This window comes from Beta vulgaris, chromosome 5, assembly GCF_026745355.1.
Source record: "Beta vulgaris subsp. vulgaris cultivar EL10 chromosome 5, EL10.2, whole genome shotgun sequence".
Lineage (NCBI taxonomy): Eukaryota > Viridiplantae > Streptophyta > Magnoliopsida > Caryophyllales > Amaranthaceae > Beta > Beta vulgaris.
The window spans coordinates 32,450,991-32,477,092 of NC_079206.1; the positions used below are offsets into that span (position 1 = coordinate 32,450,991).

The 26,102-nt window shown below is 38.1% G+C and overlaps 1 protein-coding gene across 1 annotated transcript; it reads left to right on the top strand.

The window, feature by feature from the left end:
- The first annotated feature begins 2,043 nt into the window (after positions 1-2,043).
- On the top strand, positions 2,044-14,142 carry LOC104893756 (uncharacterized). The gene is made up of 6 exons (XM_010679891.4): positions 2,044-2,495; positions 3,810-4,005; positions 4,166-4,238; positions 5,462-5,511; positions 11,354-11,467; positions 13,686-14,142. Exons 1-6 carry the CDS (start codon positions 2,219-2,221, stop codon positions 13,813-13,815), a joined length of 840 nt encoding a protein of 279 aa, XP_010678193.1. The 5' UTR covers positions 2,044-2,218; the 3' UTR covers positions 13,816-14,142.
- The last annotated feature ends 11,960 nt before the right edge of the window (positions 14,143-26,102 follow it).

The following is a 26,102-nucleotide window of genomic DNA, read 5'->3' on the forward strand; positions in this document are numbered from 1 at the left end:
ACTGGGTCGTTTGACTTTGTCGTCCATGTCCAAAATAAAAGAATGCATGGCAGGCCGAGATAGGCCCAACTCTAGAATGTGCCGAAGAAGAAAGGCTCTCTGTTCTGGGGTCAAGACCAACCCTTGAGCGGGCCGGGAATATTCGAAGAAGAAGACGAGTTCATTTTTCTTAAAAAATGTGTGAAAATACAAGGAAAATAAATAGAGGGAAAGGATACCTGTTGAAGGTGCTTGGACGAACGGTAAGGACGAGCTGGACGAACGGTAAGGACGAATTGGAAGTACTTGCCAAGAATTCGGACGAAGACTTTTTCTCTCTCTAAAAACTCAGTAAAAATGGGGCAAAGTCTCTCTCTCTAAAAAAGCTCTCCAAGATGTAAAAGTGATTTATAAACGACAAAGGGACATATTTATAGAGGGGTGAAGGTGACCTCTTCTTCCGGTAAAAATGACCATTGCATGCCAAAAACCCTTGAGGGTTGACCTAGTAAGACTGGCTAAATGGCGCCCTTTTCCATCTTGAAATAGAAGGGGTCGGTTAAAAGAGGAAACCAACCGTCTTGGCGCCTAAATGGTAAAATCCTCTTTTAAGGGGCAAATGTTGTAGCCTAAAAATCAACGGCTATAAATGTGACACGTGGCTCCATCACAGCCCTACAAGTGGCATTCTCCTATTCTGGTAAAGTACATGAGTCATAAGCTTGTATGGACTAAAGTACACTTTTCTGAGAAAAAGGTGTACTAAAACCCTTCTTATGGCCCAAAATTGTACTTAGGCCCAGAAAAGATAAAACACATTTCTGTGTAAAAGGGTGAGGTGTACTCTCCAATCAGCAATTGCCACGTGTCACATCATTATTGCTTAACCAATCAGATGCTCCCAAATTATGGTGACATCAAGGTACAATAATCATTTCAGACACTATAAGTAGTCCTTGAAATCAGGGGAAAGGTACGTTTTTCAGAGCATAGTACTGTTATTCTGCCATAAATACTCTCTCTCTACTTTCTCTCTATAAAAGTTCCTTCATATCCCTGATAGCTGACTTAAGCTTCGGAGGGGGAAATACCACCCAAACCTCTAGGGTGGGTCCCTTTTTGCAGGTTTCAAGGCAGAGCTCAGGTTCGGGGTTCGAGTCCAGGCGTTGTTGCACAAGTCTCCTAGTTTAGAACCTATTGTTGGTGATTGTAGTATTGATTTACGAGTTTAACGCTCCGTAACACAAGTCATGGCAAATAATTTCCTATAGTAGCATACCATATTTTTTATAAAGGGTTATAAGTGTTCAACGTGAATTATATTTCATTATTATGATTTATGAACCGCTATCGTGTACTTTTTTTTGCTACCCCTGATTGAGAATCCATGTAAAACCATAAATCACTTTTCCGTCTTCCAGGAATAGTGACACGGTAGCCATTACATAGGGTCACTATTCCTCACTATTCATAAATTGCAAGTTGGGATGGTTTTACATGGAAGATGGGTTGAATTATATTTCAGTATTATGATTTATGAACCGCTACCATTACATAGGGTCACTATTCCTCACTTTTAAGAAAATGTAAGTACAAGGTATCGAACACGTGACCTTTGAAATGAAAAATAAGAGGTTAACCATCAATACATTATGATTTTGTTGTCTAATGTTTCAAATAGAATGTGATAAAGTCTTGTAATAATTATAATTAACTAAAAAAGTTTAAACAAATATATACATCTCTAACACTTTTATTACATAACTTACAAGATAATATTGATGTCATATAATCTTACCACAATTCCTTTTAAGGTGTTATTTTCAAACTCAAAATTTTCAATTTTTTTTACTTATCATGTTGTGAGTTCAATTTTTCAATTTCTTGATGAATAAAAAAATGAAAAATGGCATAATAAATTATGAAATTTAAAAATAATAATATATTTATTTTATTGTAATTGACCCGAGACATGGTCCGAGAAAAAAACTAGTTTCAGCTCAGCTATCAAAAGTACGTATTAATAGACGTTTACATTAAGCCATAAGAAATCGGAGAAAAACCCGAGGTAAGAGCTCTCCACAGCTCAGCTATTAAGGTTAAAGCTAAACCCCTTAAGCAAAAACCCTGAACGACTTGTATCATAGTTGTAAGAGTATTCATTTCTCTCACAGGTCACAGCATCTATTTTGTACACCAAAAACAAACACTATTACTGTATTACACTACTACAACAGCAATGAAGAAGAGCGGCAAAAGAACAGGAGTCGTCCTGAACAAATCCTCCAAATTTAGCAAGCGCCATGAAATTTCCAAGAATCCCAAGACCAAAATCTCTCAAAAGAAGAAAATTGGATCCAAGGACCCAAAAGTTCAGGATCTCAAGGTTGAAAAACGCACCACCGTTGTTTCTTCCCAACTTTTATCCCCTATTGAGCAGCGCAAGTTTTTTCTCGATCAATTTGAGTCTTCAAATGCCATTAAAATCTCTTCCCTTGAGTTGGAGTCCATTAAAGGTGCTTTCTTTTTCCCCAATTAATTACTTTTTAAGTATTTTTTACCTGAACATTACGTTTTAACTTTTCAATCTATATGTTTGTAGTTAAATATTTTGGAGCAAGGAATTTAGTAATTTTTTGGTTATTTGTTATGATCTTTATTTGTTTTGTTCTATTAGCTCTTAATACATTACCCTTGGTCCAAGCATGTTCGTAGATGTTAAGTAGGCTAGTTGTAATTAATATGAACATTATATGCAATCGTAGAATCTAAATATACATTCGTGATTTTTTTTTTTAGATGGATTTTTGAAAGTATTTATATTATAGTTGTAGAGGGTGAATATACAGTCGTAGTTATTGAGTATATGATTGAAGATTAGGGATACTTTTTGGTGAGTAATTCTTGGAGATTAAGGTCATATACTTACCAGCTAGCTGCTAGTAACATATGTAAGGTCATTTCACATGTGTTGGGTGAATAGTTTCTAGTGCTGTCAACAATATCCAGATAAGGAAGCTGGAGCTTAAAGACTGTTCATTAACAGGTACAACTTGGACTTGCAAGAGTCGCATATTTTATTGAAAAATCGTTAAGAAGACTAGAGTAACTAGACTGTCCTTCAGAAGACTAGAGTAACTAGACTGTCCTTCACTACAGGCGGGGTATCGTGGGATTCTTTAGTGGGCAATTGGCACTGGATTTTTGGTGCAATTGAGATGAATTCGCCAAAGTGTATGGGTGCCTGCTTTAACTTGTCGCCACAGCTTGCCAGTTTACTATGCGATGCTTCTTTTCTACACGTGTTTGACATCTTAGAAGGGTATGGATTCTTAGGTACGATCCTCGATGCATAATAGGCTGTCATAGACAAGCTTGACATATTGGTGTCTGGTACTCCTAACTAGTCTAACACTTTAGAAGAGACCAAGTATGCTAGGTTTCAAGAAGTAGTCTATTTGTCTACTCATTTTTACGTTTCTCTCTTTGTTGCCTATTATGTTCCTTCCTTTCTATAGTTATCCTACACTTTTTAAATGATTCTATCTGAATTTGAAAACCAAGGTATCACCAGTACAAGTATTAGTGATACAAATGCACTTATCTGTGAGCGAAGGAAGTATTAGTTTAAACTAATGCATTCATCTCCAAAGACATTCAAGGATGATTCATGTAAACCTCAATCGAGGGTTTAAATTACTTATGCATGACTAGAACTTCTGATTTGACTGGTACAAAATGAATCATTTTGTTTGCAACATTATGCACCTGATCTACGTACACAAAGTGATGTCATATTAACTTGTCATGTTGGGTCAATGTTTTTGCAGATACATACTTTCTAAAGCTATCAGAGGGTTATAATCAAGAAAGTGGCAATGTAGGGGAGCATATTAAAGAGATGTTTGGATCTTTGTGGAAAGAAGTGCTTTGTGAATCTCAGCTTGTAGAGGGAAAAGTTGACCCAGGGAACCCAGCTGTCTTGGTCATTAGTACTTCTGCTATAAGATCATTGGAAATGCTGAGGTTTGAGTTTGTCCTCTCTTTGTATTAGCTTAACTTCAGAAACAAACTTTTTTCTTTTTTTTATAGAAGTTCTTGTTAAAAAAATGGGTATTAGGTATTTAGGTTGTCTGTTGCATAACTTTGACATTGAAGATTTCACTTTTTCGTACATTATCTGTAGGGGCTTGCGGATATTGACAAAAGAATGCCAAGCTGTGAAGCTTTTCTCGAAGCATTTGAAGATTGATGATCAGGTTACTTTTTTGTACTTCATCTTTCTACAATTAGATGGCTGAAAAGCTGTTAGGCGACCTGTATTTTGTGTAAATTGTAATGTCTTTAGGAGCAAGGATGTTATTGGCACAAGTATTTTTTTGAGCTTTTTTTCTTTTTGGGTAATGAATGCATATGTAAATAAATTTGAAAACTTCTTACTTATAACAAGGATAAGACTACTTATATCCTAGCCTCCTACCCTGCTGAATGTGAGGGTTTCCTTGTAGGCATCGGGTTTATGTTGGTGTTGGCATCATTAGAAATTCAACATTTAACATAAGCCTAGTAAAGCATCTGAAATTGATGATGTGATTGGACTCTCATGTAAAACAAATTTTAAATTATAAATGTTTAGCCAAAACTAAAAGTTTCACATTACTAGCACATACTCCCCTGGTATCTTTTTGTTCTTCCTACTTGGAATCCAATTAGAGAGAATATTCTAAATTCTTCTCAATATATAAGAAAAATTATAGTCACGTGACATCTTGTTTGATTCATTTTAATGAGTACTTTATTAATATTCAATGATTATACTTCCTCCGTTCTTTTTCTATTGCAACTTTTGAGTTTTTACGCTTGTCAATACTACTTAAACTATTATTATCTTTCATTACTGTTTAGAAAAAATTATAAAAATTTGATGTTTTGAAAGTATATATCGAGACGAATCTAACAAGACCTCCCAAGACTATATTTTCCCTTTCGTAAAAATCACAGTAGATAGTAAAAAAGGTGGTAGGTGATAGTGTATAAATCCAATTGTTATAATAGATTAAGAATGGAGGAAGTGATTTTTACTAATATGTAATAAAAAATGTCTAAGGTCAAAGAAGTGCATTGGCAAACGCACACAGTTAAGGTAGGAAGAACAAAAAAATAGGGAGGGAGTATTGCCTAGTAAACATTTGTATACTGCTTTTAGTTTGTTGTCCTGTAATTGTGAACATTCAAGAAACGAAGATAATTATACAAAATTTGGTCGTGATGCAGCAAGGGATGGAACTATCTGAAAGGTGAACTGAACACTTTGACACCAAACCATTTTCTTCAGTCCGTGTGTTATAAATCCATATTTGGATGCAAGCCTTGTGAATCAGCTAAATTTTCTGTTTTGTTCCTTTAAGTTGTATACTACTCATGCCTCTCTGAGTGAGACACTATTAAAAGTTGCTTACGTAGACAATCTCTTATATTGCAGGTAGCTTTGTTAAAGAATCGTGTTAATATTGCTAGTGGTACACCAAGCAGGTAATAGGCTTCACCGTTTATCCTCTATTCTTAGTGTAGGATTTTGTTTTTGTGTATCGGTTTGCCAATCGTACATAAATGAGATCAATCAATTGTATTTTTGGTGGGGCTTCATGGACAGCTGTCCCTTGAGCCATCCGGTATTGGTGGATTTTGGTTTGTCATCACTGCTATCTGTTTTTCCTTTGTCCCTTTCCAAGTAAAGTTCAAATAATTTATATCTTCTCAGTGAAAGAACTGTTTTATGCTGTTTGACGAGTAACATGCTTCATTTCTCCCCAACAAATAATACTTAGAGCTTCATACCTTAACCCATATTATTTGCAAATATTGATTGAGACGAGTGTATGCAATAAGATGGTCAAAGCCACCTCTATTCCTTTTAACATCAACCCTCTACCTAAAGCTGACTTATGTGGTAAAACTTTACCCGTGTATAATCTAATACTTGTCGGACCCTATAGCTGTGTAATTAACTTCTTAGAACACATTGAGCACATTTCAAAACAACATACTTAATTTTTTTTAGGAACATGCTTGTCTTTTTTAGAGCATATGAATTATTTTCTAGAACAACATACTTTACATTTTCTTAAGAGTACATACTTATCTTTTTACAACATGTGCAACATTTTCTAGAACAACATACTCAATTTTTATTTTTTGAATATATCTACATATCTAACTTTTAAGAACATATGACGACACTTTTTACAACATACTTCCGGCTTGTCATCTTAATAGCAATAATGGTGACAACCACACTCTCATCATCGTCAAACACATGGATTTGGATTTAGCACATGAATAATAACTTGTAGAACATATGCTATGAAATTTAAAACATTTGCTAGAAAATTTAGAACATAAGCGCAGATAGTACAACATATTACTTTCAGTTTAAGAACATATGGCTTACTGTTTTTAAACATACTCTTGTCGCTTTGTAATTCTTGTTTTATTGATATTTGCTTCTTGTTCTTCATTGCTTTTTACACTTTTTTCCCTATATTATCAATTTTCAGAAGAATATAAAATTATTTTTGATAAGTTTTGTTTTCTTAGAAAAGGTAAATCGTCCTTTGGTTTTTAAAACATTAAAATTCAGGTTTATGACATATGTAATACTATTTAGAACAACATTTTCAATATGAACCCAAATCATGAAATTCAACCTAAATAACTCGAATCTTAGAAAATTTGATAAAGATTTTCATTGTGAAAAACTTTGTTGAATTTAAGCCTGAAGCTTCAATGGCACTTGAGGAGAGTGAATGAGTATTCTTGAATAGAGAAGCTAGGTATCCTAAAGAAGAGAAAAACAAATAGAATTCATACTTATTGAATATAATCTAAATGATTTAAATTCCAGAAGATTTTAGAAAGAAATTCCCTTAATTTGTGAAAATGATCATTGAATATAAACTTGAAATATTTATGGATTTTAATAAAGGAGATAGAGTTCGTATCTTAAGTAGGGAAACTGGGTCTTTTAGAGGAGAGAGAAATGAAATTGAATTTCGACCTTATTGGATTTAACCACATAAGTTGAATTGCTGAAAATTTGATGAGTAATTTCTTTGAATATGTTTAAAGGGCGTTAAATTTAAGCTTGAGTTTGAACTTCAATAGGGTTGTTGAATTTTTAGAGGGACAAAGGAAATAAGCTGGGAAGAAGACTAATGTTAGGGTGTATGAGTTCAGAATATTATGAAAATGTCATTACTCACCCAATTTATTAACGCAGTAGGATGAATAAAGATCTACCAACCAAATGTTCCCACATAAGGAGGTGTTCTCACAAGAGCCTCCCCTATATATCTATATAAAATAAAAGTCATATGAGATCACTTCTTATATGAGCACATGAGATTAGTGTAATTATAAACTATTTTAAAGATATTATATGATAACCTTTTTGAAAGATTGGTCCCACAAAGGAAAAAATATTATAGTTTAGCCAAAATGGATTATATATTGGTTAAAAGGATTATACCAAAGTGTTCACATGCTCTCATATAAAAATTGCTCTCAATTAACCAATACTTGTATTGTTATTTACTCCTTACAATTTCTTTACTTGTAAAAAATAAATTTACAATTTATGTAACTAACAAATACATATTATTATAACAAAAATTTAACCACGTGTATGACACGGACCACAATTATGGTTAATTCAGTGCTTAAATCCCATCCAGTGTGTCTAATTCATGTAATGTCTTGTGTTAGACCAACCTTTGCCAGCTGGAGTCAACATACGTGCCCTGGTACGATGTGAAGTCTTGCTTTGGGCTTATCTAACTTATCACTCTTGATGTTATGTTTTAGGAATAGTATGCTGTACTTCCATTCCAATATTTAGCAATTGAGGAATTCTAGCAATCTTTTTCATGCAATGTCCAAATATCAATCATGGAAATGAAAATTGATATTCTTGTTGTTAATAGATGATTCATTTGTAAGGAGACGGCTCATTCCTGTCAAACTTTCAAGTTATGGTTTTTGGCTTTTGTGTATTGTTGGATTAAAGAGTTTAAATTTGAAGTTCCTATGTTTTCTGGATAATTTCATGAGCAATTTTTGGTGCTAAGGGCATTTGGACATATCTCTCTCTTCCTGCTCTCTATCTTGAATTTGATTTCTTTAGAGGTTGAGAGTCTGTTGTTCCTACCCCTAGCATTCTTTTGGAAATTTTGGTGAAACCGTGCAATTTGGGGAAAAGGAGATTCTGCTATATCTTGTCGTTGGTTGCTTTTGTTTCTCTTATGGGATTTTGTACTGGTTTCTGCATATGTGGTTTGCTATTCTACCAGTTGATAGGTGTATTAATATGTTATTTTGAGTTATTTCCCTGTTTTATTTTTGGAACCAATACATATCTTGCGTTAAACAATGTTAGTGACTTAGGCTATGTTTAGTTTACCCGAAATTTTCTGATCTGAACTTATCTGATCTGATGTGAACTTATTTTTTCTGATCTCATCTGATGTGAACTTTATTTTTTCTGATGTGATCTAAACTTATTTTTTCTGATCTGATCTGATCTGATTTACAAGATCTTATCTTTTATAAAACATATTATTACTAATATATTATTACTTTGTAATTCATTATTATGCAATACATTATAAGAACTTATTTATAGTATTACTATTATTATCATTTTATTTCTATCACAACTTTTACACAACTTTTATCAATAACAATAATAATAATTATTATTATAATAACAACAACAATAATTATAATCATAATAATAATAATTATTACTAAAAATAATTCTATAACCCAAGTCATTAATTTATAAGAGCACTTTAAAAATGTTTCACATTTTCCTTCAAAAAAAAGTGTTTCACACTTGGGAAGTCGGCAGACTCAAGTCATTTTATTTCATATAAAATAAAAAAGATATACAAACAACTATGAAACTTCACCTAATTATTACTACTAATATCACAGTTTAGAGTCATTGCTTAAGTGAACCAAAATTTCAATTTTCACATCCCCCTTCACGTATGAATTAGTTAAAACAGTTTTTTCACCAAGTGCCCCTGAGTTTTCACAAAATTCACCGGATACCCCCGCACTTTTGAAAATACACGGGGTACCACTCACATTCAACATAATACACCCCAATACCCCTAATGACTAACGGCGTTAACTGCCGTTAACTGCCGTTAGTCATTATCCCTTATTTTGTTGTTTTTAACTCTAATTAAGCACTAACCTAACCCTAATCCTAACTCTAAACCCTAACCCTAAGCCCTAACCACCCTCCCCACCACCCCCAGCAGACCCCCCTCCCCAACCCCACCCTACCCACCACCCTAGCAGACCCTCCTCCCCCAACCACCGGCCGCCCCGGCCCCTCCCCTAACCACCGACCGCCCCAGCAGCCACTTCCCCTTCCAGCAGCCCTTCCCCCCACCCCCAGCTCGCAGCCCACCTTTCAAACCCCACCATAGCAGGCCCTCCCCCACCACGTCGCGAGAACCGCACCTCTCCCCACCCCGTCGTGAGAACCCTACCCCTCCCCGTATCCCGTCGAAATTGACGCTCGAAACCCCACCGTACCCCACCCCGTCGAAATCGATGCCCAAAACCCCACCCCTCCCCCACCCCGTCGAAATCGAAAACCGACGAAATAGACTAGGAAGAAGATCGAATTGACGAAGAATAGAGAGTTTGCGAAAATTTCGATCTTCTTCAGTATGAATTTGGGATTTGGGAAAAACAGAGGAGAGAGAGATAGATTGCGAAAATGGGGGTTGCGGCTGGCGAAGGAGGGGATGGGGGCCGCGGCGGTGGAGGGGAGGGGGTGCTGCGGAGGGTGGGAGGGTCGGCGGCTGGGGGTCGGGGGACGGGGGGTCTGTTGGGGTGGTGGGTAGGGTGTGGTTGGGGAGGGTAGTGGGTGGATGGGGTGGTGGGGAGGGTGGTTAGGGTTTAGTGTTAGTGTTTAGGGTTAAGTTAGATTAATTAGGGCTAATTAGAGTTTAATTAGGGTTAAGTTAGGTTAATTAGGGCTGAGTAGAGTTTAATTAGGGTTAACACTAACGACAGTTAACGGCGTTAGTCATTAGGGGTATTGGGGTGTATTATGTTGAAACTGAGGGGTACCCCGTGTATTTTCAAAAGTGCGGGGGTACCCGGTGAATTTCATGAAAACTCGGGGGTATTTGGTGAAAAAATCGTAGTTAAATGTTTGTTTTACTACAACTGTAATACAAGAAAAAATATTTACATTCTCATTTTTTTAACAGGAAAATACTATTTGGTAGATGTTGGATATCCAAATACTATTGGATATTTGAGTCCATTTGAAGATAAAAATATAAGATATCACATTCTCGAATTTCAAAATAGCTCCCCTCCAGAAGGCATGCTAGAAGCTTTAATTATCGTCACTCATCTCTCTGTACTACAATTGAAAGATGTTTTTGAACCCTTAAAAAGAGATGAAAAATATTGTCAAACATGCCGAACATATATGTCCCATATCAATTGGCTATTATGATTTTTGCGTTCACACTCTAAAATTTCATCCGATTGTATGAGTTGGATATACCGATTTCAAGGACCATAAATATTGCACCAAGTAAAGCAGATTGTGATATGTTCAATGACTTGCGCAAGAAAAGGATGGATAGAGTACAACTTCAAATAGCTAGAGAGATTTGGAATTCGGTAGGAAGAGGTATATCGGATTTAAATTTATAATTTGTATCTCGTACTTAACTTATTTTGAAATGTAATCCGAACTTAGTAGTTTCATTGTCATGAATTTGAGCTATCATATTTTATATATTTCTTAGTTTTGCGCCAATCTTATGCTCTTAACACGTGGCTTTTAATTTTCTTTTATTAAATAACAACAAAATAACTTAAAATAATATTAACAGTGACATTTATAATGATAACAACGAGATTAATAATAATTACCAATAATAATAAGTAATAAGTTCAACAACAACAATAATAATCCTTTTGAACATATGTACTAGTAAATAATAGTATTAATAGTAATAATGAGTTTTTAAATATAAGCATGATCTCATCTGAACTTATTTCATCTGATCTGATCTGATCTGAACTTATTTTTTCCGATCTTATTTGATCTGAAATAAGCAAAAATAAGGTGAACTGAACATAGCCTTAGTGTCTTGTACAGGAGTATAAATATAAAAAAAGATAAATGTGTTCGAATATGTGATATTGAAACTCGAAAACTGCCTTTTTGGGTAATGTTGTATGCATCTTTGATCTTTATATGGGAAATGTAGCTCATAATGCCTTCATTACATATTCCCTGGTGCCTTACAAGACCTGTTTCTGATGTCAGGATAAAGAAATTGTGCGAAATGGAGGCTTTGGGCCTTTCACGACTGGAAGTCATTGTTCTTGATATGCATACTGATATCAAAGGCTTTTCTTTGTTAACTCTTCCACAAGTCAGGTTATATTATCATTTATCCTTATTAATAATATTGCTTTCTGTTTCGTTTTGTCAGTATTTATCTCCACCCTTAAGCTGCGGGTTTTGGTTTCCCATTGGGAGGAGGGGGGGGGGGGTGCTTCTATCCCTCCGAATAGGGTCGCTAATCAGGTGAGTTGATCGCAAGCAGTTTACTAGACTCGACTTGAGAACCAGTTTACTCCACTTAAATCGTGCTCGTTACTCATTAAGCTTGATATAATCTGGCTTGACACGTGCTTGTTAAGCTACTTTTGTTGCTCAACTTGAGTGTTCAAGCTTGACTCTAGCTAGTGCTTCTATCCCTCTTAATAGGGTTGCTAATCAAGTGAGTTCATCGCAAGCAGTTTACTAGAATTGACTTGAAAACCAGTTTACTCTCATAAATCGTGCTCGTTACTCATTAAGCTTGATATAATCTTGCTTGATACGTGCTTGTTACGCTACTTTCGTTGCTCAACTTGAGCGTTCAAGCTTGACTCTAGCTTGAGTCGGCCTAACCATATGCCTTTTTGAATTTGCTAGTTTAACTTCACACTTACGAATTTAGTTTCGTAATATAAATAACAGTAAAATATTTATCGAGGTGCTCACTAGTTGGGTCTTGCTCAAATCAACTCGAGAGTCTAGTCAACTCCACAAGTAAGAGTTGCTAACATGCATCTCAACTTGATTAACATCTCTATATCTGAAAATGCATGTTTAAGAAGCAGCCTTTATAGTAGCGTTGCAGACTTTTCTCTTTCGTAACCAAAAATATTACGTTGTGGACTTAGCCATTTACCAAGGCCTCAAAGCCACAGACATGTCAAAAAAGGATTCGAAGAGGACAACCAAACAAACACAAAATCATGCCATCATGCCAAAAACTCAAACGACAGCCTAGCATCGAAGCTTAGGGTACACTGAGCTAGCTCATTGCAGAAGCAGCTGTTTAATGGGCCAGAGGCTCTGCAAGCCACGGTAAAGAAAACCTTTCTAAGCAGTTGAATATCTGATGACTTCAGCCAAATACAATTGGTGACTTCGTAGAACATTACACACTTAGTGAAAGTTCGATTTTGTTTCCTTCCTGCATCATTTGCGGCAGCCTTCACTCTAAATTCGAAATCTCTTATTTTCAAACGTGAGCTGAATGGATGCACTCGAAAACAATTGATGAAGAGCCTCTGAAATTTGAGCACACAGACTACAAATAGAGAAGCAAGGTACATGTGGAGCAGCTAGATTGTCACTAGTAGGTAATTTATTCTTCAAGGCCAATTATACTATTGATCTGCCCTTTGGCTAGCTACTTTATTGCCACTACTCTTTTCCAAGCCTCATTACTAAAAACACCTTGCAATTTGAGATACAGTCACGACAATAGTCCACACTCCATCCATCATCGTTGTACTTCTCTGCAAAGTGCAACTCAGAATTTTCTTTCGCAACCAAGGCATGTTATTATAAAGGCACATCCTAAAAATTCTTACCCATAATAAAATAACTATGGATGCATCTAACCATAGCCTGTCTTGTTTACGAGTAAGTGCCGGTAGAAGTTTGGCATATCAGCTCTGGCGTGTCTTTGAACATCTAACCCACCAGCTGTTTTGGACAGACATTCATGGTCCCAAGCCAGAGAAACCTTTTTCCAAGAAAAACACATTAGCAGCTTAAAGAAACACCACACATTGTTACTCCACTCCTTCAAAGAAATGATCCTGATAGAAGTTTTCACTTGATATATATGCCTTTCTGTAAGGAACTGGAATTTCAGAAAACTTGACAAAGAAAGAGAAGGTGATTTTGTATTAAAACTGCTAAAATTACTGAATTGAAAGATAGATGCCAAGTATTCAAGAGACTTGATGCTCTCCCAAAGCTAACTAAGCTAAGTTAAAAACCTTCTCAATAGTTATCCGCTTTCCTCCTCTCCCTACTCTCTACTTATAGCAAAATTTCCTACTCTCTACTTATAGCAAAATTTCCTACTCTCTCACCAGCGGAAGGGCATGAATTACAAGATTTGAGATATATGAGCTTGAGAATGTCAGCTCCTGATTTTTCATGAAAACTTAGTATCCGTAGTTCTAATATTGTAATTTTACCATCAACCCCAGGGAGTAGAACAGTAACGGCCTATGCTGATCACTTACAATTGCATGTCCTTATCTATTTGGTTGTGATTCTTATAGATGTCTGCATATTCTTATAGGGATGAATTTTGGGATTTGTACAAGACTTATTTCCACCAACGGCTTCTTCAAGGCAGTCTACGTGTTTGCTTGTATGGTCCAGTACCCGTTGAATCTGGTCGGAGCGTGAACAAATCTGAATATCAATAAACCATCTCTAATATTGTTAGTAGGTTGATAGATTGTACTGTACTTTTGCACATTCTTTTGTAAGCTACTATTTTTGATCTAGAAAATTGTTTTGCTCAATTTTGATGTTTTTTTTATGGTCATAGAAACTAAATTGAAATAGGAAGTGCAACCTCAACCTAGTTAGAACCGGGTAACATGTTTACCTTATGGTTGGATCGATCTAGAGAATGTTACAAACTTGGTGATAAAAATATCTGATGAGATAGCTTTGACTGAATTATGAAGATTATTAAGTATGTTCGAACAATTTAGACACGAGGTGAATAATATACCATTCTATTTGCATAGGCTATGTTATTACTCTCCCCGTTCCAAAACGGTCTTAATATTTTTCTTTTTCTTTGCCTTAAATTAATTTGGACGCTTCCATTGTTGACATAGGCTAACTATTATTAGATTTCTTACCTCTTTAACTTACTCTCTATTTGTATAAATAGAAAAAATATCTAACTTTCTCTCTCGTTTTTAAAGGGGATTTCAATAACTCTTATTACATCTACTTTTTAGTTATATAACATTTAAACTAAAAATCATACTCCAATTTATCACTTTAAACTACGTATCCTAAAAAGTGTTTGGATCTTTTCCGAGACAAAGAGATTATTAAACTATCAAAACAAGTATATGCTACCTCTTTTACAACATGGACATGTATTGGAATACCCTATGGTGTGAAAGAGGATGTAGGTCTTGTTTTTTTGGACTTATTTTCAGTTCAATCTAGTTCAGTTAATTTCAGTTCCGTTTAATTCAATTCAGTTCAGTTTCACTCTGCAATTCAGTTTCTCTCAAAGTTTAGTTTAGTTCAATTCAGTTCAACCTCTCAGTCCAAAAGAACGAGGTTGTAATATGCTCTTCTTCGAAATTAGTTGTTGATTATAGCCGGACTTGTAGTTGCAGAATCGTTAAAGTTAATTTTGACAAATCCTAGATCGGGTTTTGCAAGAGTATCTTAGACCATCAACTTTCTTCAAAGAGTATTGCCTTTTGTGACAGAATCTAACACATTATGAAGAGAAGTTAGATCTCTATTCATCATATATTTCAACAACTCGTAAAACTGTTTTAATAGGTCTTTTTTTACAACAAGAAAGGTGCATTAATTAAAAGAGTAAGTAAAGCCTAATTCTAATACTACCAAACCTAAACCTAAACCAAACAAACAAAACTAAAGGAGCTTTATGAGCTTTTACATTCCATTTAAAACAAAATTAAACAAAACTAATAAAGAGTCGCTTGTGGAGGAGGGCGTCACTGGACAATCCTGATGATGGCGGAGGCAAAACTCTGATGGTTGATGGAAATGGTAGAAGAAGCGAATGTCGTTCACGATTCGGACAACGAATCACCAACGGCGAGCATCGCATCTTGCCGCATGAGCAATCCCAATAATATGCTATCGCTTGGGATTTTGGGCTCATCATCTTTTGAAGAGTCACATTATGTCGTGACTCATTACTCTCGCTCGAGAGTACTTCAGGTTTCTCCATCACCAGATCCAACTGGGGTGCCGCCTTCAGATTTGGATTTGTCACCATTAAGATCAATGCTAAGCTAGAAAGAAAGCTAAACAAATTAAGCACCTTCGGTTTGCGAAATCGGAAAACACACGTCCCAACCATGAAAAACTTTCATAGCCTCGACCACGCTTACAATCCTCTTGGGTAACTTATTTCGTCATGACAGATTATAAAACAACTATGGAGTCCATTGTTACAACCAGAAACCACCATTCCCTACCAACAGACAAACACTTGTTAATGGCCACAACCAACGACGAACAACAACATCAGCAATTCAAAAAACACAACTTACTCCTAATATTTGGAGAGAGAAGAGAGGTTTAACACGATGACTTATATTTAAGTGAAATTGCATGTTCTGTACTATTTTGTGAAGAATGGATTGAGATGTGTATAGCGATGCTTCGAAGAATGGATCGGGATGTGTTCTGCAATAAAATGGAAAGGTGATCGCCTATGCGATGCATCAATGGAAGTGGTATGAGTCAAATTATCCTACCCGCCATGACCTAGAGCTTGCTGCTATTGTGTTTGCATCACTAGTGGAAAAATAAGGAAGGGCTGCGCTTTTTGACAGCAGCCCTTCACTTTTTAAGTAGGGCTGCGCTTTTAAAGCGCAACCCTTCACAACGAAGGGCTGCGCTTTTTCCAGAAAAGCGCAACCCTTCTAAGCAAGAAGGGCTGCAGCTATGAGCCCTTCTAAGCTAGAAGGGCTGCGCTTGTTAAAAAAGCGCAACCCTTCCTAGCAAGAAGGGTTGCGCGTGTTTCAACTAGCGCAACCCTCCTAAGCTAGAAGGGCTGCGCTAGTTCAAAAACGCGCAACCCTTCGTTTTTAAAATTGTTTTTTTTGACAATTCTGCTGCCCCTGCACACCTACCCTGCCCACCCCATCCCACCCCCTGCACATCCACCCAGCCTGCCCACACCCACCCACAGCCCCAGCCCCTGCCACACCCACCCACACCTTTCCCTTCCCACCCACAGCCCCTGCCCACCCCCTGCACACCCAGCCTGCCCACCCAGCACACCCTGCCCACCCCAGCCACACCCCTGCCCACCCTGCACACCCCCTGCCCACCCTACCACCCCTGCACACCCCCCCAACCCACCCCTACACACCCCCTTCCCACCCCTGCACAGCAGCCAGCCCACCCCTGCACACCCCTGCCACACCCCTGCCACCAGCCCTGCACCCCCATCCCCATCCCAGCCACACCACACCACCCCACCCCACCCCCACCCAAAACCTCCCTTCGACAAAAAATAAATAAATGCAAATGCAATAATATATGACAAGTGGAGAAAGGTAATAATTAACTTCATATATATTTAATAATGTAAAAAGTGTACATAGAATGATAGATCTAGTACATTCGAGCTAAAATGTATCATATGCAATCATCGGTAATGTGGGACGCCAACTTATCCCGAACTTCATCTATTTCTTCTTTGGTGAAGTTCCTCAAACTTGGTGTGGATTTCTCATTATAAACCTTGCAAAACAACCAAGGAATAAACATATATATAAGAATTCAATCATTTTACCGTAGTTAGTATTTCTAAAAATGACATATACCTTCCCGAAATTCAATCAATAACAAATGCAAGCCTAAAAGTCTACACACTAGTTATAATATCTCATATAAGATGTTCAAAGAAAATTTGGGGTTAAATGACTTGATAAGTACATTTTGGGAGCGAAAAGGCCAAAATAGGCTCGGAAATGGCATTTTTGTTCCCGAAATGCAACCAACAACAAATTTAAGCTTAAGAATCTACATACTAGTTATATTATGCCTCATATAATCATGTTCAAAGAAAATTTGGGGTTAAATGACTTGATAAGTACATTTTGGGAGCGAAAAGGCCAAAATAGGCCGGAAATGGCCTTTTCGTTCTCGAAATGCAACCAACAACAATAGAAAGCCTAAGAATCTACATACTAGTTATATTATGCCTCATATAATGATGTTCAAAGAGAATTTGGGGTTAAATGACTTGATAAGTACAATTTGGGAGCGAAAAGGCCAAAATAGGCCGGAAATGGCCTTTTCGTTCCGAAATGCAACAAACAACAATTGGAAACCTAAAAATCTACACAATAGTTACATTATGCCTCATATAATCATGTTCAAAATGAATTTGGGGTTAAATGAATCAATAAATACGATTTGGAAGCGTAAAAGGCAAAAATACCGAAACTAACATATACTAATTAATTAATAAGTTACATACATTTTAAGATCATCAACATGTTGCAACGGTTGACGATATCGAGCATGAACCTCATGACGTAATACCCACACGCAAGTCCACCTTTTGTTGCGGACACTAAATTCACCAAAGGATGCAATAAATGACATTGATGTTAGATGTGTATTATGTGTTTCTATATAAGAAAAAAATTAGTCATGTTACCTCGACTGAATGCCAAACAAGAGATTTTGGTGATCGAAGTCCTATTGCATTAACCTCCTTCATCACACTACATCAATACACATTATTATAAGATTAGATGTACATTTAATATTAATAAGTGCGCATATATTGAGTTTCGATTAGGCTACCTATTTAACAATGATTTGACTAGTAAGGGCCACATTGTTTCTTTACGCAAAGAATCAAAGTGGTAGGCTTCGTTACGTGACAAACATATTGCAATCAGTGTCCAATGATTCCTACAACAATAAAATATAGTTATTATTAATCGTAGAACAACTAATAGGTCAATTTAATTAAAGTAAAGTGAGTTTAAGAAGCATACGATTCAATGTAAGGAAGAAGAATGATCTTATATCCAAGACGAAAACACTTTCAAAGAAGTTGAGATACTCTTTCAACTCCTTTTTGTTTCTTAAGCAACTGTCATCTCGTACTAGCTTGGACATAACCAACCAAACATTGGCTCACTAGATGCAATCAATTCATTGTATAATAGCCTGAGAAATCATATTGATTAAAAGAAAACTTACTTATTATGGAAGTTAGTTGATTGAAAACTACTTAATTAAGGCATATAATGTATTATAATGCATATTTAATTTATATACTAAAGTATTACCTCATGAATGTTTGTATCATGGAAACATTCAACTCTTCCCCACAGTAAGAATTCTCCTATATCAACCTTAGAAATGAAGGTCGATGTATCCTCAAAGTAGTGGAATTGGTGGTGCGACAACTGAATCTCAATCATTGCTTCATCGGCTACATCGCTAGCGCACTCATGTAGCCAAAAGCACGGAGAAGTAAGGCCTTGCACCACCTCGATCTCCGTAATGAGTGGACACTTTGTCATAAAACATTTACTTTCTTACTTCATCACGTCGGCCTTCCTGAGGTGAACATGTCTTCTTTCCCTTCTTGTCGGCCTTCCCCGAACCCTAATAATTAGTCAAATTAAATAGATATTACTGACAATCATATATATATATGAACTATAAAAGAAAACAATAATATATATATATATATATATATAATATATATATATATATATATATATATATATATATATATATATATATATATATATATATATATATATTATGTTAATCATAGTACCTCATCTGATAACCGCACCAATGCACGCGGCCATAGAACGTAGCTGCCAAGGGCATCAATCACTAACTATAGACCAACTTCTGCATTCGGCAGCGGAAGAGGTAATTCTTCGAAACCGAGAACAATCTCTGAAACACTGACCACATAGTGAATATCAGCGACTGCCTGGTTGTGCAATCGTACCCGGTCCCTAGGGGGTTGTGCTTGGCCATAAGCAACGAGGATGAAACTGCCATGACCATCCTCTCAAGCTAATAGCTCACATGGTGTTTCTTCCTTTAAAAAAAAACTCTATTCAATAGTTAATGAAACAACATATATATATATATATGTAAGAATTTCATGCATTTAAGAACAATAGTTGTGATATTAAGTGATACCTGAACCCGAACTGGATCAGGCTGCGTAGGAACACTGCCCTGCTGGAAAGCACCAAAAGTCGGTAAGCCCATCTGCGCCAACATGGCGTTGAAATTCTGAGTCATCTCCGCTCTAGCTCCTCCCGAATTTGGGCTTTCATAGCCTCCACATCTATGGAAGCTGCCGAATTGACACTGAGGCACTGGATTTTGACGTAGAGGTGTATTGATCACCATACACCTTTCTCACCCCGAGGCGGACACCTCCTACCCCTCACACGTCCATATTGGTCCCGTCCTAAAGTCTCGTGTAAGGCATCAACTTGTCCTTTAGGAGTGAACTCACCAGTTGCCTCCTTTTCCTTCAAGCCAATCTACATAAGGATAAGAGAGAAATGCTCGTAAGCACACAAGTTATATTATATATACCTTATCAAAAACTTATAATATATACTTACAATGGCATTAGCTATCTGTTGTGTTCCGGGATCAGGCAAGACTCTCTGTCCCTTTGCATCAACCCCATGCATCGAACACCACCAATCGAGCACTCTATCTGGTTGCCGAGGCTGTGCAACTGTCGTCGTAGAGCTAGTGCCCTTGCCGTTGTCGACCCAATCGTGGGGTAATGGCTATACATCCACGTATCTCTCGCCTGCCGTACGACTGAGCACCCAGATGGTGATAGTACTTCCTAGCTTTTGCATTCGCGCTACTTTTCTCACGAGATGCCTGAAACACACAATTATAAACAAAGGTTATGTGTTATACAATAATATTGGATCTAAGAGTATTAAATCTTAGCAAGTAAAATATTCTTACAACAGCTTCCGGGGTTGTTTTTTGTGCAACAAATGCATGCCACTCCTCAGGTGTGATATGCCTCCATATCTGATATGGAAACTTGGAGGGCGCCTCAAATGATGTGTCCGGTGAAGCCTCAGAACGGTGTGTGTTTCTCCCCTTAGATTTTCTTCTTCTTTGTACCACGACTTTTCTCCGCTTCGTGATCCACCCCACACTAACTTGGCCTTGAAGTCTCTGAATCTCTGGGCAACCGCGGATAGAAACACATTCTTCTTGGCTTCATCATTCTCAATATTGAATTGATTCTACAAAAAACGCATTTCACAAATTAGTAAATATTACATAGTATATTTAACTAAAGTGTTAATATTCTAAACGTTATTGTACGCGAAGCTTACCATAGTATCTTCCCAAATCATCTTTTTCAAAGACTCGGGCACCTCTTTCCATGAGTGGAGAATGGAGAGCTTATGCATGCAAATCCCAACTTGCATGGCATACTTTTGACGCCATTTTCCACAAGGTTGCCCCAAATGATCGTACTCCAAAGTCATTAGGGTGGGTTTCCCTAGTGACTTTGTAGGTCCCCTTCCTTTTCTCTTTTTCGTCGCCAAGTTTTCTTGGCCTTTGTGCATCTTTTTCTTCACGACGAGCCTTAACCAATTTACCCTGCTCCTTTTGGTAATCGAAAGACTCATCCTCGGTAGTGTGTTCCGCACTCGTACCCGTATGCTCCTCCGCCATGTCCCTGAAATTGTACAAACGTACGCATTAATAAAAAAACAATTCACATTTAGGGCGGGAGGGGGCTGTGTAGTGGGGAGGGGGCAGTGGGGAGGGGGTGCAGGGGAGGGAGCAGTGGGGAGGGGGGCTGTGGGGAGTGTGGTGCAGGGGATGGGGAGGGGACAGGGGCTGTGGGAGGTGCAGGGGGGCTGTGGGGAGGGGGCAGGGGTGTGCAGGGGGGCTGTGGGGAGGGTGTGCAGAGGGGGCTGTGGGGAGGGTGTGCAGAGGGGGGGCTGTGGGGAGCAGGGGCAGGGCTGTGGGGAGGGTGCAGGGGGAGGGGGAGGGGCGCAGTGGGAGGGGGCAGCGGGGGAGGGGTGAGTGGGAGGGGGCAGCAGGGGAGGGGTGTGCAGGGGAGTGGGGAGGGGGAAGGGGGCTGTGGGGAGGGTGCAGGGGGAGGGGGGGGGAGAGGGGAGTGGGGGAGGGGGAGGAGGTGCTGTGGGAGGGGGGCAGCAGGGGGAGGGGTGTGCAGGGAAGGGGGGCAGTGGGTGGGGGGGGTTTCGTTCCTGAAATGCAACCAAAAAGGCATAAATAGGCCGGAAATGGCATTTTCGTCCCCGAAATGCAACCAAAACAAATTAAAGCCTAAGAATCTACATACTAGTTATATTATGCCCCATATAATCATGTTCAAAGAAAATTTGGGGTTAAATGACTTGATAAGTACATTTTGGGAGCGAAAAGGCCAAAATAGGCCGAAACTGGCTTTTTCGTTCCCGAAATGCAACCAGCAACAAATGAAAGGCTAAGAATCTACATACTAGTTATATTATGCCTCCTATAATCATGTTCAAAGAGAATTTGGGGTTAAATGACTTGATAAGTACAATTTGGGAGCGAAAAGGCCAAAATAGGCCGGAAATGGCCGTTTCGTTCCCGAAATGCAACTAACAACAAATGAAAGCCTAAGAATCTACATACTAGTTATATTATGCCTCATATAATCATGTTCAAAGAAAATTTGGGGTAAATGACTTGATAAGTACAATTTGGGAGCGAAAAGGCCAAAATAGGCCAAAATGGCCTTTTCGTTCCCGAAATGCAACCAACAACAAATGAAAGCCTAAGAATCTACATACTAGTTATATTATGCCTCATATAATGATCTTCAAAGAAAATTGGGGTTAAATGACTTGATAAGTACATTTTGGGGGCGAAAAGGCCAAAATAGGCCGGAAATGGCCTTTTCGTTCCTGAAATGCAACCAACAACAAATGAAAGCCTAAGAATCTATATACTAGTTATATTATGCCTCATATAATGATGTTCAAAGAAAATTTTGGGTTAAAGACTTGATAAGTACATTTTGGGAGCGAAAAGACCAAAATAGGCCGGAAATGGCCTTTTCGTTCCCGAAATGCAACCAACAACAAATGAAAGCCTAAGAATCTACATACTAGTTATATTATGCCTCATATAATGATGTTCAAAGAGAATTTGGGGTTAAATACTTGATAAGTACAATTTGGGAGCGAAAAGGCCAAAATAGAAATGGCCTTTTCGTTCCCGAAATGCAACCAAGAACAAATGAAAGCATATAACTCTACACACTAGTTACATTATACCTCATATAAGCATGTTCAAAGTTAATTTGGGGTTAGATGACTCGATAAGTACGATTTGGGAGCGAAAAGGCCATAATAGGCCTAAATTGACCTTTTCGTTTCCGATATGCAACAAACAACAAATAAAAACCGTTTCTACACAATAGTTACAAATTGGAGAAATTACACGGACCTGATTTTATATCTCATGATTTATTGAGCTTCCGCCGTTTCTTAGGATCCTCAAGTACATGTATCCCTTCCGTGTGATCTACACGCATATAGTTCTCCAACATATTCACATCATCTTCCACACTAATTTGAGGATAGGTAAAAGGGGGGAGGTCCTCAAATGCATCATATTCTTCCTCATTATCAACATCACCAATACCGAGGATACTCCTTTTTACCAGGTACAACAATTGACCACTTATGATCAGCAGGATCAGTTACAAAAAATACTTGCTTGACTTGTGATACAATTACAAATGGATCCTCAGTTTCACGTAGACGACTAAGGTCAACAAAGAGTGAACCGCAAGGATCATCGTTTCTTACACAACACGTCGATTAGTCAACCCACTGCAACACAAGAGGCAAATATTAAAAGTACAGTAGTCAGCTCCCATATTTCTTGTATTCGCCCATAATAGTTGCTTTCAGCATGTACAGGCGACTTATTTTGATTGCATATTGTGTAGACGACGCCAAAGTGAAACACCACTATTTGTTGCGATTTTGACTTCAGATCTTGACGTTCAGTCCAAAAGTATACCCATTAATATCATAACCCTCATAAGAGCGTACAGCTTCACGAGGACCAAATGCTAACCATTGACTGTTTAGAACACTTTCATCCAAATCATTGATACTCGTTTATAAAACCAATCAATGAAAGTCTTGTTATGCATTTGCGTCAATGCCCTCACTCCTTTTCCAGGATTCTAACACGTAATTCCTCCATATGTTCATTAAATAAGGATGGAACTGGTACGTGATGCAATACAAATAAGTGAGCTTGTTTACGCTTTTCTACGGAAGGTGTGATCAATTTTGAACCAATTGTACCCTGCCCTCAAGTTTGCCCTCGTGTCGGGATGTCGAAATCCAACAGGATCAACACTAGCAAAATACTCAGCCACAAAATTATGATCTCTTCACCCACAATCCCTTAATTATACTACCTTCTGGTTGTGCAGGATTTCGAACTTTATCCTTCAAAGTTCCCATATATCTCTCAAAAGGATAGCACCACCTCAAAAACACTGGACCACACAGCTTAATTTCTCGAACTAGATGGACAATGAGATGGACCATAATGTCAAAGAATGCAGGGGGGGAAATACATCTCAAATTTGCATAGAGTTTCAACTACTCTGCTGCAAGGAATCGAGGGTCGACGGTCTAGGACTTTGCTGCATATTGAATGAAAAAATGAACACAGTTCTGTAAGGTGTGCCTCACATGCTTTGGAAGTATCCCACGAATTGCAATCGGTAAGAATACTTGCATCATGACATGACAATCGTGCGATTTCATACTCGATAACTTCAACTCACCATTTAAGGTAACAAAGCGCTTCATATTCGATGAGTACCAGTAGGGCCTTAATGCCATACAATGACTCGCAAAAAATCCGTTTCTCTGCACGCGACATCGTGTAGCAAGCTGGTGGCAAATAATTCTTCTCCGAATCCTCCACCTTTTTACTTTTCTGAGTTTCATCATTATCCCTTTCCTCCCTTATTTTCTTCTTCCTTCCGTCCCTTTTCTGAGCCCACAACTCTGGTCGAACCCCTCTTTTCCAAGTAAAGTCGTGACGCCTTAACATCTTTTGTCTTGCCCGGAATATTCATAAGTGTCGCGAGAATAGCTTCACAAACATTCTTCTCTATGTGCATGACATCCAAACAATGTCTGACCTTTAGAATTTTCCATAATCCTGTAGGTCGATCAACCTCACTAGCAGGTTTACCAAAGACTGTTTCAATGCCCTTCACCTGATTATAAACTTCAGTACCAGTTAATGGTCTATGAGCAACTTCTTCTTCAACCTCCCATCAATGCCTTCTTCTTAAACCGATAGGGATGGTCGCGCTGAGGAGCCTTCGTGTGCGCATATACACATGTTTGCAGCCCTTAAGGTGTGTAGATTTCATGTCATCTAAAAATCGGGCAAGGTTGTTTTCCTTTAGTCTTATACCCAGATAAGTTCCCATAAGCTGGATAATCGTTCATAGTACAAAAAAGCATGGCACGCAGAGTGAACATCTCATTAGCATACGCATCAAATACTAACACTCCATTGTTCCACATCTTCTGTAAAACTTCAACAAGCGCTGAAGGTATACATCTATGTCATTTCCAGGTTGTTTGGGCCCCGATATAAGAAGCGACAGACATCATGTACTTGCGTTTCATGCACAACCAAGGAGGCAATGTTAAACCACTAAAACTACTGGCCATGTACTATGTGCGAACTGAGATTGCCAAAAGGGTTCATGCCATCCGTACATAATCCAAGCCTCAGATTCCTATCCTCATTACCAAATGACTTATGCACCCTGTGATATTTTCCACTCAGGCGAATCAGCCGGATGCTTGAGCAGCCGTCTTTCTTCCTACGATCTGCATGCCACCTCAAATTCTTCGCATCTCCTTTAATTGAGAACATGCGCTTAAATCTAGGTATTATGGGTAGATACCACAACACCTTGCCTGGTGGTCTTTCACTACCTCCATCTTCTTCACGCTTGTACCTCAACAATCCACAACGTGGACACTCATGTAAATGCTCATACTCATTACGATAAAGCACCAATCGTTAGGACAAGCATGTATCCGCTCGTACTCTAAACCAAAGACACATCAGCTTCTTCGCATAATAGTACGACTTTGGCAGTTCATTTCCAACAGGGAGCATCTCAGCTAAAACTTCCAACAACGATGTGAAACTAGAGTCCGTCCAACCAACGTTCGACTTAATGTTGAATAGTGTTACCATCGCGGAAAGTTTGGTGTACTTTGTACAACCTGGATACAACGGCTTTTCAGCAGCCTGAGACATAGACTCAAAAATACGAGGTCGTCTACACAACTGATCTTCAACCTCGTGTATCATCTCGTCTACCCGATCCCTATCGTGATCTCCAAATTCATCATCCAAATTCTCATCCCCTAACTCATCATCATCCTTCTTTTTTCTTCACATACATCATTCTTTACTCCTGAGCTTCCCATATACCTCCCCTGCTCACCATGCCAAACCATACGTGGTATTGAGGCCTAAACCCACGGCGAAAGACATGCTCCCTAACCACATGTATACTACTAACCTTGCTCACATTTCTACAATCAAACAAGGACAATAAAAGTCGACTGCTCCAGAGGATGTTTGATATTCTAATGCATTTACAGAATTCCGAGACCCCATTCACAAACTCAATCGATTCACGACTACCATACATCCAAGTACGATCCATCTCATTCAAGAAGACCACCTCTAATAATTAAAGCCAACATTCATTATAATGCATCAATCATTATTAAAGTACATACACTCACATATTCAAATCACACACGTATACATCAAGCTAAGATAGTGACATGTTCAATTGTATGCATGCAGCCGAAGGTCCTTATCACTCCAAACTAACCCATCCTTGGACGTC

Bases quoted from the DNA above. Each gene is read 5' to 3' on its own strand.
- LOC104893756 (XM_010679891.4), top strand. From the start codon at position 2,219: ATGAAGAAGAGCGGCAAAAGAACAGGAGTCGTCCTGAACAAATCCTCC. The intron at 4,006-4,165 runs GTTTGAGTTTGT...CATTATCTGTAG, and splicing joins AGATCATTGGAAATGCTGAG to GGGCTTGCGGATATTGACAA. The intron at 4,239-5,461 runs GTTACTTTTTTG...CTTATATTGCAG, and splicing joins ATTTGAAGATTGATGATCAG to GTAGCTTTGTTAAAGAATCG.